The sequence below is a fragment of the Dermochelys coriacea genome, chromosome 3, assembly GCF_009764565.3.
Source record: "Dermochelys coriacea isolate rDerCor1 chromosome 3, rDerCor1.pri.v4, whole genome shotgun sequence".
Lineage (NCBI taxonomy): Eukaryota > Metazoa > Chordata > Testudines > Dermochelyidae > Dermochelys > Dermochelys coriacea.
Window position 1 is genome coordinate 68,123,977 of NC_050070.1, and position 13,131 is coordinate 68,137,107.

General features: G+C 45.7%; 2 protein-coding genes across 9 annotated transcripts in view; one reads left to right on the forward strand and one right to left on the reverse strand.

Moving 5' to 3' along the window:
• Positions 1-6,810, reverse strand: part of RARS2 (arginyl-tRNA synthetase 2, mitochondrial) — a 61,381-nt gene extending 54,571 nt beyond the window's left edge. For 2 of the 8 annotated variants that reach the window (XM_043510633.1, XM_043510632.1), the window contains exons 1-2: positions 6,587-6,740; positions 1,018-1,086 (exon numbers count right to left, since the gene is read on the reverse strand). In XM_043510633.1, the coding sequence (XP_043366568.1) occupies positions 1,018-1,086; positions 6,587-6,625 (108 nt within the window). In that variant the 5' untranslated portion in view covers positions 6,626-6,740. Of the gene's footprint in view, positions 1-1,013; positions 1,087-6,586 lie in introns of those variants that run through there. The other 6 variants (XM_043510636.1, XM_043510634.1, XM_043510635.1 and 3 more) reach the window with 6 other exon arrangements.
• The window catches only part of ORC3 (origin recognition complex subunit 3), an 82,018-nt gene continuing 75,697 nt past the window's right edge, over positions 6,811-13,131 (forward strand). Inside the window, 1 exon segment of the mRNA XM_038394738.2 lies at positions 6,811-6,995. Within this exon segment, the coding sequence (XP_038250666.1) occupies positions 6,972-6,995 (24 nt within the window). The 5' untranslated portion in view covers positions 6,811-6,971.

Below are 13,131 nucleotides of genomic sequence, written 5' to 3' on the forward strand. Positions count from 1 at the left end.
CAATTCTAATGAAGTCAATGGAGCTTCATCTACGAAGGATGAACTTGGCCCATGGCGTGAAGTTCCCTGCAAAAAACATGCCAACCAACAGTGGCTCAGAAAAGTAGCAGACACTTTTCTGGAAGCTAATTCATTAGAAAATCAGATTTCTTTTGTTAAAACAAAATCCTAAAAATAGAGAATATTCTTGTGATTACAATTTTTATTTTTGGTAATAATCATTTAACAATGTTAAATGGAAAACAACCCCCCTCCAGTTTGCCACAGTGAAATATGAGCAAAACTGACAGAACACTCAAATTTACTCCAGGTCATTAAGAAAACGTTATGTTGGAAAAAAGAAGAGATGAATAAGGTACTTCAATGTTAGCAATAGAATTTTAAAAATCCTAACATCCAGTTCCCGGGTCTAGCTACTGGACTTATTGTATCCCAGTCAAATGCAGCTCAGAGGCAGTAACAGAGTCTGAGAGATTAATATTAACACTTTAAAAGCCTTTGGGAAATCAGGTGACAGTAGATTTCATTTTTATAGCCCTAAATTGACCTCTCCATCCTTCCTCACTGTTCTTGTTCCTTTCTCTCTCTACTCTGTTGTCTGCTAATTCTGCTTTTTAAACATCAGCCTGTTCTCTCTTCTCACACAAAAACCAGAGCTTGTCTCCCACTGTTCTGAGTAGCCTTTCAATATCTTAATTTTATCAACTTTGCATCTCTTTACAAATCTCATATTAAATCATGTGCTTGAGTTATACTTCTGAAATTTGGTACATTCCTTCTTCACTCTAATTACAGAGAAAAAAAAAAAAGATGGGAGCCAACATTCTCCATCAGATATCATGAAAAAGTCATCAGCCTAATAGCCACTTCCTCCTAAAGAGTGGGTGGTTGTCTTCTAATAAATATGAACTGCTTTGTTATACTATATTGTATCACCTTGTACAGTTTGGCAGTGCAAGATACTGTGTTTATGGTATTATATAAGTGTAGTGCTTGAAAAATTCACTCAACACTTACTAGCCTGAAAACTGAACGTGCTAGCCAAGGTGAAAAATCCATGTCACTATGTCCCTGAGACCACACTCCCTGCAAATTAAAGGATTAAACAGTTTACTGTTTGTTTGCTACATTTAATTTTAACGCATCAATCAACTTTTTAAGAGTAACTTACTAAGGGATTCTCTACATGGGGAATTATTCCAGAATAACTATTCCTGATCCACTTCCAAAATGAATTAAGATTATTTGGAATAAGGTACTTTCATTCTGGAATAAGTATGTCCACATGTGGCATTGAGAAATAGTTAATCCACATTAAATTCCTTCCCCCTGCCTTATTCTGCATTAGCTTTCATGTGTAGACAAACACTAACTCAGTTTTGCTTTTGTTTCATATTTTGTCTTCCTGGCATCACTCCATGTTCCCCTCTCTTCTTTCCTACAATAGCTTTTCCTGTGTTGTTTACAGAGACTTTTCCTTTCTTTCTCCCTCCCCCTGTTCTCTGAAAGCCCTAATTCTTTTTCTTTTATCTAGTCAATCTCTCTTACTCCCCAGACTACCCACACCTTCCCTCATACATATGATTTAAAAGCTACCACATACTTAACAGCCAGGGGACTAGACCAAAGGACTTCAGTAAAATGAGGGGCCACACTACCCAGGGACACCACACAGAAGAGAAGCCACCACTGTCTGGACTCCTACCATGATGATAAGGATACTGGACCCTTGCTCAGGGGCTCCTTTTATTATAGCCCCCTTCACATGACCCGGATCTGTTACAAAGTCACATGTCAAATGACAGGGGACAACATTAGGGTTGCCAGTTTTGGTTAGATGTATTCCTGGAGGTTTCAACACGACATAATCTTTAATTAAAGGTTAATCTTTAATTCCTTGAGACTTCCAGGGCAATCCTGGAAGTTTGATAACCCTCGACAGCATCCACTGATTCAAGTGGTTATGTTTACTTTATTTAAAAATTAAATTACGATAAAACATGATACCAACCAAAAGTGATCACCACAAACTAATCTGTCTCTGAATAACAATAGCCTTCTAATCACAAAGCCATTTCTTGTTCTCAATGTAGTTTCTTCTTCAGTGGCCCACTCAGTTGCCAAGGAAGAGCTTCCACCTGGAACCTGTATTTGCTGTCCTTAGTGGTTTTCAATGCCAGTGACTGGGAGGGCATGAGTTACTTTGTCAACAGCACTCCAGATGTCCTCAAGAAAAGGAGAGTCAATGTTCTTGGTTTTCTTTCTAGATCATCCATTCCCATTTTAGAACTGACTCTCATACATAGTTTGAGATATGACCTTGGTACAGCTAGTAAAACTGTTATAGTGAGTGGATGGTCAGAAGGTGAAGCATGAAGTAGAACCAGTCTATCTAGGTGTGACCTTGGACCACACACTGAGTTACCATGCCCACCTGAAGAAGACAGCAGCTAAAGTTAAGATGAGCAACAATCTTCTTAGCAAACTAGCAGGTTCGTCATGGGGTACTCGTGCTCCAACGTTGCAGACGTCAGCTCTTCCACCTCATAATCGGTGGCGGAGTACTGTGCACCAGTTTGGAGTCAGTCGTCACACACCAAACTGATGGATATGCAGTTACTTGCCGCCATGCTTATCCTCTCTGGCACCCTGCATCCGATTCCACTCCCATGGCTTCCAGTTCTGAGCAATACTGCTCCTCCTCCTATCAGACGAGTGGTTGCCACTGCCAAGTTACTGGAGAAAGTACGCACCAACTCAAGCCTACCGCTCCCCAATGACCTTTTTAAACCACTAGCTGCACGTTTGCCATCATGTCGCCCATTATGGTCTCATCTGCCACGCCAGGATGTTAAGGCGGAAACACTCTAGCGAGAGGAATGGAATCTGTTATAATCCCCAACCAGTCCCTTGTCGCCAACCCCACAATTTGCCCGCCTGGTTTTGACCTGCCCTGTCGCCAATAGTCCCTGTTGAACAGGTTCCAGACTGGGAAAGATCTCTGTGCAGCTAACCAGTATCACTAGGGCTTTCGTGACAGCCCTTTGTGCAGCTGCAGTGCAACACAGACGATGACGCACATTGTCAATGAATGCCTGCTGACTAGGTTCAGTGGTGGCCTAGAAGAACTGCACCGCACCACTGAAGATGCCATCGCTTGGCTAGACAACTATGCACTCGCTAAATAAAAGTGAGTGGATACCAATCTGTATGGTTACTAAGGCTAAGTCTACACCACACACCCCTGGTGGCAGTATGTAAGGTATGTGTAGCGACACACCACAGTAACGAGCTGTGCAGCTATACATGTCAGTGAAATACTCTGGCAGCGGAAAGCTGCCTGTTGGAATTATTATTATTAAGGCTATGTTTTAGTCATGGGTATTTTTAGTAAAAGTCATGGACAGGTCATGAGCAGTAAACAAAAATTCACAGCCCGTGACCTGTCCATGGCTTGTATTGTATACCCATGACTAAATCTTGGGGACGGGGACGGACAGGGGTGCTGCGGGGGAAGGCCTGGGGGCACTGCAGGTGCTTGGGGAGGTGGGTTAGGGGGTGCCATGGGGGCAGGTGGCAGCGCGCAGCCCGGGACCCCCGCTGGTGCTGGGGGGTTGGTGTTTGGGGCTGGCAGGCTCCCTACCCAGCTCCCCAGAAGCGACGATATCTCTCAGCTCCTAGGCAGAGGCACGGCCACGCAGCTCTGTGTGCTGCCTCTTCCCCAAGTGTCGGCTCTGCAGCTCCCATTGACCACAGTTCGACGGCTCCGCAGCTCCCATTTGCTGCGATTCCTGGCCAACGGGAGCTGCAGAGCCAGCAGTTGGGGAGGAGGCAGCATGCAGAGCTGCGTGGCCATACCTTTCCCTAGGAGCCAAGGGATGTCACCACTTCCAGGGAGCCCTCCCCCACCGTGAGGTAAGCACTGCTCAGAGCCCTCACCCTCTCCCAGACCCCAACCTCCAGCCCCCCCACCCAAACTCCTGCTGCTGCTGGGGGACAGGGGCCTGAGACTGCACCGGCCAGTGCTGTTGGCCCGAGGGCCGCCCAAACCGCTCAGGAGGCCTGGGCGAACCATACTGGCCACTACAGAAGTCATGGAAAGTCACAGAAAGTGACTTGTGTGACAAACTCGCAGACTTCATTATTATTAATACAGGGTATCACCACAACATCAATGTAACCATAAATGCCTTTATTAAATTCAAAGGCTGAATGGTATTTATCCAAATGTGCCTTAAATGCCTAAGCAATAATTACAACTGTACAGTAGCATGAAGTTATAAGCATTGATCACCTACTTATAACAGGACTGGACCTGGGTGCTCAAACCCATGTTGGCTAGCTCCAACTGGACAGCAGGTACTAGCAAGGAACTTTGAAGACTTTACCTTTTATACCTTACTATTGGAACCTACATGACTATGATCACGGCTTCTTGAATTCCTTTCTTTGTTAAAATCAGTCAGAATCATCTTGATAATTGGGGGTTTTCTTCAAAGAGTTTTCTCCTATCTTATCAATTACCTTCCAGGTCGTTTTTCCAATGAAGCCACATTCCAAGCCCAGCATTTTCAATTAAGCACAGCACCTTTCAAGACCTTCCCACGACAGCTAAATAACTGCATTTTACGTAAACTGCAAAGCATATATATTATTTAGCCAAACTTATTAAATGCTTTATATACCTATCTAACCCTATACTGCTGGAACCTTTCCATGCTGCTGGAGTCTTTCACAGTGGCAGGGAAAGGCGCTGGCAGCCTGCTGGGGCTACATTTCCTTCTGCCAGAGCCTTCCTCTGCAGCAGGGTAAGACTCCATCAGAGGGACACTATGCTGCTAAAAAATAGCAGTGTAGATGGGGGAGGCACTGCTTGGGTGTGTAGAGTTGTATTGGGGTTCATACCCTAAGGGTTCTGGTGTATCTTTATTCACCTAAGCAGTTCCTCACCGTATAACATTGTGATTTATACCCATTCTGGGAAGTTGGGGCATGCAGTATATATACTCTACACACGGCTGTAAAAAGTGTGCGGTGTATATGTAACCTCAGTGTACTAGTAACTGAAAACCTACACTGATGCACAGGTGTAGTTAGTAAAGTCATGTGTGTAAAAAGCCAAAAATGGCTGAGAACTTTCACACTGGACAGTAACAGACCATAAATTCCAATGGTGGTTGAACCTGGTGATATTTCTAAACAAAAAGAGCTCTCAGGTATGCTTGTAGTTGTTTCCATTGCCTCACACTGACTGTTCAGACACTTTAGGTTTTAGAAAAAAGAAAAGGAGGACTTGTGGCACCTTAGAGACTAACAAATTTATTAGAGCAAAAGCTTTCGTGAGCTCCGATGAAGTGAGCTGTAGCTCATGAAAGCTTTTGCTCTAATAAATTTTAGTCTCTAAGGTGCCACAAGTCCTCCTTTTCTTTTTGCGAATACAGACTAACACGGCTGCTACTCTGAAACCTGTCTTTAGGTTTTAGAGTGACACTCCTGGAATCTTACACGTGATGCATTTGAAGGTTCATCCCCGCTCCTCTGTCGAGTGAAAGAAAGGAGGAGCCTGTGTGTTGTTCTCTGCTCTCATCCCAGAACCTCCTGACCATTGCCCTAGGAGAGTAGCAGGCCAGAGCACACACTGGAACAGCGTACACCTGACAATTTCACTTCTGCCCTTAGGGACCTGAACAATGGCAGCGTAACTAACCAGACTCAGGGCTTCGTCTATGTGAAAAAAAATCACACCGGATTCACTGAAACTGATGCAAACGTCTAGTATCAGAGTAGCAGCCGAGTTAGTCTGTATTCGCAAAAAGAAAAGGAGGACTTGTGGCACCTTAGAGACTAACAAATTTATTAGAGCATAAACTTTCGTGAGCTACAGCTCACTTCATCGGATGCATTTGGTGGAAAAAACAGAGGAGAGATTAGGTGCTCTTATTTTGGTTTAAGAGCATCTTTCTGGGGTTTAAACAGATTCCTTCAATCCGTTTAAAATAAACAGAAACACTGGATAACGGACTCTTCAGACTAGAAAACTGGCTGGAAGTGGGAGCTTGACAAATGCAACACGGAAGTAAGGTATACATTTTCTAACAGGGAGGTGAGGGTAAGTCACCAACGCACCAGTGGACCCAGGGTGGCAGGCAGGGCATTCTCCATCGCCACCCATCTGCAGCGCAAGACAGGCTGCTCTGCTCCAGGAGAGGCTGGAGTTCCCGAGGAATGAACCCAGGGAAGTTGCGTGGCAGGCGCCAGGCGCGGGGGGGGGGGGGCAGGAGATCACACTGGTCCCATCTAGGTTTATCATCAACGGCACGTGCCTGGTTCACACCGGACTCGGAGCGTCCGCACAGCTGCTTGCACCCATCGGGCCCCGGGGCTGCCTGGCAGCGCGGACTCAGCTCCCCGCACATCCCACAGCCCAGCCGCGGGGGTGAGGGGACGGGGCCAAAGGGGAGTTTGGGAGCCGGGGGTTCGAGCGCTGGGGGGACAGACACCCGGACGGTCCCAACCACAGGGACCCCGGGGCGGGGGTGGACCGTGTGCAGCGGCAGGGAGAGTCTCTGCGTAGGGGACACGCTACCTGAGCGGCGATGCTCCTCCGAAAGGGACAAGCCGCCATGGCTCACGTCGACCGAGCCACGCGTGCACCCCCGTCCCCCAACCAGGCGTGGACTAGCCCAGAGGGGCGGAGCCGCTGTAGGGGCGGCGGACTGCACAACCCTCGGGGGTGTGAGGAGCTTTTCCCTCCCCCGCGCCGGTGTTTGAGCCGCGCCGCTCGCGGAGCGGAGCCGCAGGGGATGGACCATCCCATTGTGTAAAGGGGGGGGGGGGAAGTAGTTTCCGAGTTCACTCTGCGACTGGAGGAAGAGAACGCGCCCTGTTGTCGGGGATTTGCGCATGCGCCAGTAGCTTCTCGCGCGCTCGCTCGAGGGGGCTAAGGTGCTGCTGCCGCCGCGGGAGGCAGAATGAGCACGAGCTCCGTCTCCAAGGTGGGTGGGAGAAAAGTCACTGTCCTCCCCCCCCCCCCCGGCAGCCCCGCTGGTCCGCGCGCTGGGGCCCTGTGGTAGCTCAGCTCGCGGGTGGGGCGGCCTAGTCAGTGGTGTCCGGGCGGCTCCCGCGCCGCGCTCTGTGCGGACGGGGGGGGGACACGGGTCCGCTCCCCGGCTGTCCGCCCAGGGTGCTGGGGGACTTCCCCCCCCACCCCCACGGGAGCCGCGCCGGTTGGCGCGGAAGGATGGAACCTGGAGTGGAGCCCCTTCCCCCCCCCCCCGCCCCCAAGGACGTGGGGCTGGAGAGGAGCCCGCTGTCCTGTGGGGCTGCTGGCCCGACCCTGGGTGGGTGAGAAGCAGGGTGTTACAGCAGGGAGGTGGGGCGCCAGGCACGTGTGCACGCAGGAGGGGCAGGCTGTTTGTGTATCCCCACCCCCTAGGCATCCCTCTCCCCGTACATTCCCCGGGGCCACCTTCACCGACAGTGCAGGAGCGAGCTGTGTTGGTTCCCTTTGTTATGGCTGTTTATAGCAGCCTTGCGTTTGGTTTTTCTCTTGTATTGTAAATACGTATGCTACAGCTCCAGTCGCACCCCCAGGGGGCGGCCAGCTTGTCTTCCAGACATCTAAGCACCTGCAGAACTTTATTCACACGACTAAAGTTAAGTAAGTGCTGGCAGGATCTGGCCCCGACACCCAGCAATAGTGGCGTGCCATGTATAACAGAGGAGATATGTACAGGAAAGAGCCGGATAGAGACCATGGGGATATGTAATTTTTATTTTGCTACAGAAGTGTGATTAATATACTGCCCTGCTATTGTGTCATGTACATTGTCTTAGACTGTGCAGAGGTAGTGGGGGTGATATTAGTGAGAGAGAGATTTATACAGGCTTTGTAACAATGAGGAGGTGGATATGATATAGGCTATGGGATATTATTTATTCACGGTCTTGTACTACAAGAACCTCAGTGTGCTTTGTTAATTAATGACACTGATAGTTGAAAACATACAGACTTTTAAACTTGTAAGCAACTCTACTATTCATAAAAACGCCTGTGACCGACAACCAGCAGTTAAGAGAAATCAGAGTAAAAATAAAAGCTAAATAGTGTTCAGCCCAAAGTATGGACTAGCTACTATGATTCATGGCTTCATCCCCACGGATTACACTATTAGAGCTCATTTTACTTGTGGATGAGGTACAGGTCCTACCTCATGCAAAAACCTATCTTAAGCATCAGAATCAATGTGAGTACATCATTTCAGAACTCCATGCATGCCATTAGCTCTTAATTTTCTTCAAAACTGAATTTGAAGTCCTGGTCCTAAGGTCTGATACAAAGTCATTTGAAGGTGGTGGAAAGACTCCTATTGACTTAATAGGCTTTGGGCCAGGCTACTAATCTCTAATGCTCTACCTGGTCTAGAATTTGACTCACAAAGACTACCTAACCATCCATAACCAACCAAAATCTAGCTGCTTCATGCAGACGGTGCAGCCAAAGATTAATTTTAGATATTTGGATGTTGGGGACAGGACTTCCCATTGCAGCCAAGCTTGACCATTATCAAAATCCAAGTCTTACTTTTCCATTAAAGCCTTCCTGCAGTATCAGAGGGATAGCCGTGTTAGTCTGGATCTGTAAAAGCGGCAAAGAGTCCTGTGGCACCTTACAGACTAACAGACATATTGGAGCATAAGCTTTTGTGGGTGATACCCACTTCGTCGGATGCATGGTATTCACCCATGAAAGCTCATGCTCCAATACATCTGTTAGTCTATAAAGTGCCACAGGACTTTTTGCCACTTTTCCTGCAGTAAACTCCTATGACCATAATAGATGAGGGAAAAGAGAACTGGGATAGGAACAGGTGTTATCTCTCACCCCTGGTTTCTTGTCCCAATCTCCATTCCTCAGGCTTCTCTTGTCTCCTTTCCCAGCAAGTCCTATTCCTCACCCTCCAGGCTTGTTTTTTGTCTCAGTCCCAGTCTCCGGCCCCGTCCCGTCTAACCAGTCCCAGGTTCCCCATCCCAGCTCTTTGTCCAATCTCTCTCTCCCCTTTCTGTCCCCACTGGCTCCCAGTACTAGTCTCCCTCCCTGTGCACTTCATCCAATCTCAGTTTTCCCCCTGCCTGGCTCCATGACTCTGTCTCTTTGTTAAGCCAGTTCCATTTCCCCCAGACCCAAACTTCTTGTTTGATCTTAGTGTTCCCCCACCTCTGCAAACTATTTCCCACTCCCTTCCCCTCCACCATTTCCCTCATTGGCTCCCAGTGTGCTTGCTCAATAGGTTCCAACCTTCCCTCTGCCCCCAACTCCCAGTCCCAGCCTCTTTGCCCAGCCAGTCCCAGTTTCTCTCCTTTCAGTCTTTCATCAGATGCTTGTCAAGTCTACTCCTTTTCTTACCCCTAGTCCAGCTTTTATACCCTATGTTTTTGAATTGGATGGCTTCCTCTTCTAGCAGCCTGGGTACCAGCAGAACAGGCCGTTGAGAATATGTCTAACTGCAATTTGAAACCTGTGACTGGTCTGACTTGGGCTCATGGGTTTGTTTAATTGTGGTGTGCTTGGGCTAGGTCTGGGAACCAGTGAGTGGGAACAGAGCACGCTCAGTCACACTATGGAGATGGCATGTATGCAGTCAGGAGGTCAGCATGAGGAGCTGTGAGAAGCTCAAATGTGATAAGTGAGACTGGAATCTTCAGAGAAATTAGCTGCAAAAATTGAAGAAATCTTAACTAAGTATAGGTGAGTTGTGATTTTTCAAAGGCTTGCAACTTGGCCAAGTTTGGATAAATTTTCACAGGGACGGCAAAAGGCACATCCCTGAAAATGCACTCTCCTGCCACGTTTCAAGTCCCTGTTCCACAGCATTAAGTCACTAGAGCTATTCAATGAAACAACTTATTTTTCTGTAGCCTGGTTCTCGGAAGCAGTTAAACCATTGTAGCTGGAATTTCTCCCCTCCCCCACCCCAAAAAATTCAGCCTGAGGCAGATACTAGCCCTGAAAAATTTCAGCCCAAATGGTAAAATTCACAAAGTTATAAGCAACTGAAAACTGAGTCTTATATTGGGAAGTGTCAGACAACCTTAATAATAGTATGTGCTCAGCCTATGATACCTACATGGTATGTATACACTGCAGCTGTTCGGTTTCAGAGTAGTAGCCATGTTAGTCTGTATTTGCAAAAAGAAAAGGAGTACTTTTGGCACCTTAGAGACTAACAAATTTATTTGAGCATAAGCTTTCGTAGCTCACGAAAGCTTATGCTCAAATACATTTGTTAGTCTCTAAGGTGCCACAAGTACTTCAGCTGAGTGAAAGCTAACCTCCTAACTGCTGAATTGGAATTAATTTGCAAACTGGATACAATAAACTTAGACTTGAATAGGGACTGGGAGTGGATGGGTCATTTCACAAAGTAAAACTATTTCCCCATGTTTATTCCCACCCCCCACTGTTCCTCAGACGTTTTTGTCAACTGCTGGAAATGGCCCACCTTGATTATCACTACAAAAGGTCTTCTCCACCCCCGCTCTCCTGCTGGTAATAGCTCACCTTAAGTGATCATTTTGTTTCATGTTCTCTATGTATATAAATCTCCCCACTGTATTTTCCACTGAATGCATCCGATGAAGTGAGCTGTAGCTCACGAAAGCTTATGCTCAAATAAATTTGTTAGTCTCTAAGTACTACTTTTCTTTTTGCGAATACAGACTAACACGGCTGCTACTCTGAAACCTAAAAATAGCAGTGTGGTTGTGACAACTCAGGCTAACCTTATTTATATGAGTAAAGTAGCTAGATAGGTGTGTACTCAGGCAGCTAGCCTGAGCTGCCGTCTGCTTTGCTGTGGCCACACTAATATTCTTAGCTCTAGCTGAGCAGGAACCTGTCTGTCTGTCCACCCGTGCTAGGAAGCATGCTGTCAGCTGCAGTGAAGACATATCCACAGAGGGAATGAGAGCGTGTGAACCCCTGTGTGTGATGTTCTCTGTTCTATAAATCACCCATTGAAGGGGTTATTGAGTTCCCTCCCACAGCGTATGTTTTTTTTGTATCTTCTGTGCAGTATATCAAACACATGCCAGTGATTATAGACATTTGTGTGCAACCTCCTGCTGCTGCCCATTTTATGTGGATTATTCTGATAATTTGTGTGTAGTGCTGCAGTTCTTGTGACCGATGTAACGCACTTTGTCTGCTGTACCTTTTTCATTACACTTCACATTCTGACCCTACCAAAAAACAGATGTGTTCAGTGCATGTTAGTGACATCTTAAAATGGATAGAAGTAAAACTGATATGCAACTGCATAGAGATTGTGCTTTTTTTTTTTTTTTTTAAACACAAAGCAGGTTTGGCACTTCCTTCTGTTGCCATGGAACGCTCCTCCTTTGTCCCTTTTGAGACTAATATTGGTGATCAAAGATTTAAATAAAATAGTGTTTGCTGTCAATGTGCATGTATTATTTTAAATCACTTCTGTAAGTCCCCTGTCTCTCAATTAAAAGTTTAGATCTGGTTTAAGTTTAGGGTTAGGACCGTGGCAGCTATTTACAAGGGGATAATGGTCTCAAAATTTAGTTCAAAATGTGGGAGTCCTCCTCCTCAGGTATGTGTTACTTGGCAGTAGGTCTGTAGTGAATACTCTAGAGGACTGCAAGATCCCTTGCTTGTGGCATGCATCTTCTGCAGTGGTTCTTCTTTTCCTTCTTACTCTGTAGCCTTGTGTACCCTGACATTTTTAGGGGAATCTCCCACCATTGTTTTTTACCATCATGTCATCTTGACTTGCTCTGATCAGAGTTAAATGACATGAGTAAAAATGCCAGTGTAGAACCCTCCGCAAAGTCCTTTCCCAGCATTGTATGTCGTCTTTGTGAGAAGAGTATTGCATTTATTCTCTCTGTTGTCATTGATATGATAGGAACCAATGGTGTTTCATGGTGGGGCATTGAATCCCCACTTCATGTTTTAAAGGGGTTGTACTTTATTATGTTTGTTCCATTTCAGAAATATCAGCTTGAATTTTCTTTCCTTATTTTTCCTTTCAAGTTACATTTTGCTGTTGTTTTTAAATGCACTGTGTCTGATATATTTTGATGTCCTACTTTTTTTCTTTTTAGGAACTATAATAATTTTTAACCACAAATAGCTTTGTATTTTTTAAATGTTTTTGATAAATTGTGAAACCATGTGTGTTACCTTGAATGCCTAGTTCCCTCCTTTGAGAGACTACTTGTTGCCCCATATTGTAGTTAGAAACAGACATTTTCCCAAAGTAAGACACTACCTCCCCCACTCCAGATGTTTTGAAGCAAAGCTAATTAGGACTTGCAGTTTTAAATATATCCTGTTGTCCTTTCACATATATATGCTGTAGCCTTGCTACTTCACTCTGATACCATCAGATTTTGTAAGCCAAGCACAGTTGGTGAGCAGGTGCTTAGAGTGGAAACCTCAAAGAGAAAATTCAGGTGCTGCAGGAAATAGTGTTGGTAAGTTCAGTAGGTGATACTCTTCCTCTGAGTCAGTACTGAACGTATGACTCCAGCATGATTTTTAGGAGACATTGGACCTCAAGAGATATAAAATATAGGTCCTCACCACTGTTAAGAGTGGGAGTGCTAAATTGGACTGGCCCAGGTTGAGTAGTAAAAATATTTTATTCCCCTTGGCATTTCAATAGGATATGATATTCCTCACTTCCTGTTCTAAGCTGATATGTAGTTTTGCTATGTACTGTTTCAGTTGGTATGGTTCACCCTAGCATGAGTGCATGGTAGGTGAACTAAAGGATTTCTTCTGTTTCCAATACACTTTGGAAATCCATGCCAATGAAAGATGTGCACACTTTTTAACTGCATAATCCACTTATGCATAAGATGGTCATGACCTGACCTGACCAAATTAGACTGCATAAATTACTACTCTGGTTAATATCATAATGGCTTACTGTATATTGCATTACAAATTGAGGTTCCAATGTAGCTTTCTACAGTGAAACTGTTCCAAGTAAGTAAATACTCTGAATAATCTTTTTTTTTTTTTTTTTTTGGTCCTGCCACTTTTTTCGATAGCTTCTAGTATGTGTGATAAGATATACAAAAGTACTTATAGATGAA